Below are 1,492 nucleotides of genomic sequence, written 5' to 3' on the forward strand. Positions count from 1 at the left end.
CGCCGGCCCCGCCCCTTCCTCCGCGCCGACCGCCCTCCGCCTGGACCCCCTTAGCCACGCGCTCGTGCTGGAGGTCCCCGCACGTGGGAGACTCGCCTGCCTCCCGCGATGCCGCGCGCGCCCCGGTGCCGCGCCGTGCGCGCCCTGCTGCGGAGCCGCTACCGCGAGGTGCTCCCGCTGGCCACCTTCGCGCGGCGCCTGGGACCCGAGGGCTGGCGACTCGTGCGGCGCGGGGACCCTGCAGCCTTCCGCTCGCTGGTGGCCCAGTGCCTCGTGTGCGTGCCCTGGGACGCGCAGCCGCTCCCTGCCGCCCCGGACTTCCGCCAGGTGGGCTGCCCCGGGACCTCGGTGGGGCCTGCAAGGTGGGGGTGGGGGCCGGGGGAATAAGGCCTGACGTGCCGCGCGCCAGCCCCCGGGCACCGGCGTCCTCAGCGACTCGGGACCCTTCCCCCGCAGGTGTCCTGTTTGAAGGAGCTGGTGGCCAGGGTCGTGCAGAGGCTGTGCGAGCGCGGCGCGCGGAACGTGCTGGCCTTCGGCTTCGCGCTGCTGGACGGGGACCGCGACGGCCCGCCGCTGGCCTTCACGACCAATGTGCACAGCTACCTGCCCAACACAGTGACTGAGACGCTGCGCGGCAGCGGCGCGTGGGGGCTGCTGCTGCACCGCGTGGGCGACGACGTGCTCACCCACCTGCTGGCACGCTGCGCGCTCTACCTGCTGGTGGCCCCCAGCTGCGCCTACCAGGTGTGCGGGCTGCCGCTCTACGACCTCTGCACAACGCCACACGCGGGCGGGGCCCTGACGGGCCTCGGACCAAGCTGCCAGGCTTGGAACGGTGGCCGCAGGGAGGTCGGCAGACCCAAGGGCCTGCGGGCTCCCGGCGCTAGGCGGCGTCCGGGCGGCGCGGGAGGAAGTCCGCCTCAGGCCAAGAGGCCCAGGCGCGGCCTGGTCCTGGAGCCGGACCTGCCACCCGACAGGCAGGCGTCCCAGGCCCACCCGGGCAGGGCGCATGGGCCCGGTGACGGCAGTCCGCGCGTGGTGACACTCACCAGAGCCACCTCGGAAGCCGCGTCTGGGGAGGGCGAGCCGCGCAGGACTTGTCGCCCCGTCAGGCCGCTGGGCCGCGAGCGCGAGGCCGGCTGCGCATCCTCTGCGCCGGGACGTCCCCAGGGCGCGCCCGGTCCTCAAGTTTTCGCAGATACCAAGCAGTTCCTCTACTGCTCGGGTGGCAAGGAGCGGCTGCGCGCCTCCTTCCTGCTCAGCTCCCTGCGGCCCAGCCTGACGGGGGCCCGGAGGCTCGTGGAGGCCATCTTCCTGGACTCGGGGCCCCTGCAGCGGGGCGCTCCCCGCCGGGCGCGCCGCCTGCCCGCGCGCTACTGGCGGATGAGGCCGCTGTTCCGGAAGCTGCTTGGGAACCATGCGCGGTGCCCATACGGAGCACTCCTCAGGACGCACTGCCCGCTGCGGCCCGCGGCCACCCCGGCGGGGTCCG

General features: G+C 75.1%; 1 protein-coding gene across 1 annotated transcript in view; it reads left to right on the plus strand.

Moving 5' to 3' along the window:
- Nucleotides 1–45: 45 nt before the first annotated feature.
- Nucleotides 46–1,492, plus strand: part of LOC105310359 (telomerase reverse transcriptase-like) — a gene marked incomplete at its 3' end in the record, with an annotated part of 6,970 nt that continues 5,523 nt past the window's right edge. The window contains exons 1-2 of the mRNA XM_011386549.2: nucleotides 46–327; nucleotides 457–1,482. Of these exons, the coding sequence (XP_011384851.1) occupies nucleotides 109–327; nucleotides 457–1,482 (1,245 nt within the window). The remainder of the gene's footprint in view (nucleotides 328–456; nucleotides 1,483–1,492) is intronic.

The sequence above is a fragment of the Pteropus vampyrus genome, unplaced genomic scaffold (genome assembly GCF_000151845.1).
Source record: "Pteropus vampyrus isolate Shadow unplaced genomic scaffold, Pvam_2.0 Scaffold2555, whole genome shotgun sequence".
Classification (NCBI taxonomy): Eukaryota; Metazoa; Chordata; class Mammalia; order Chiroptera; family Pteropodidae; genus Pteropus; species Pteropus vampyrus.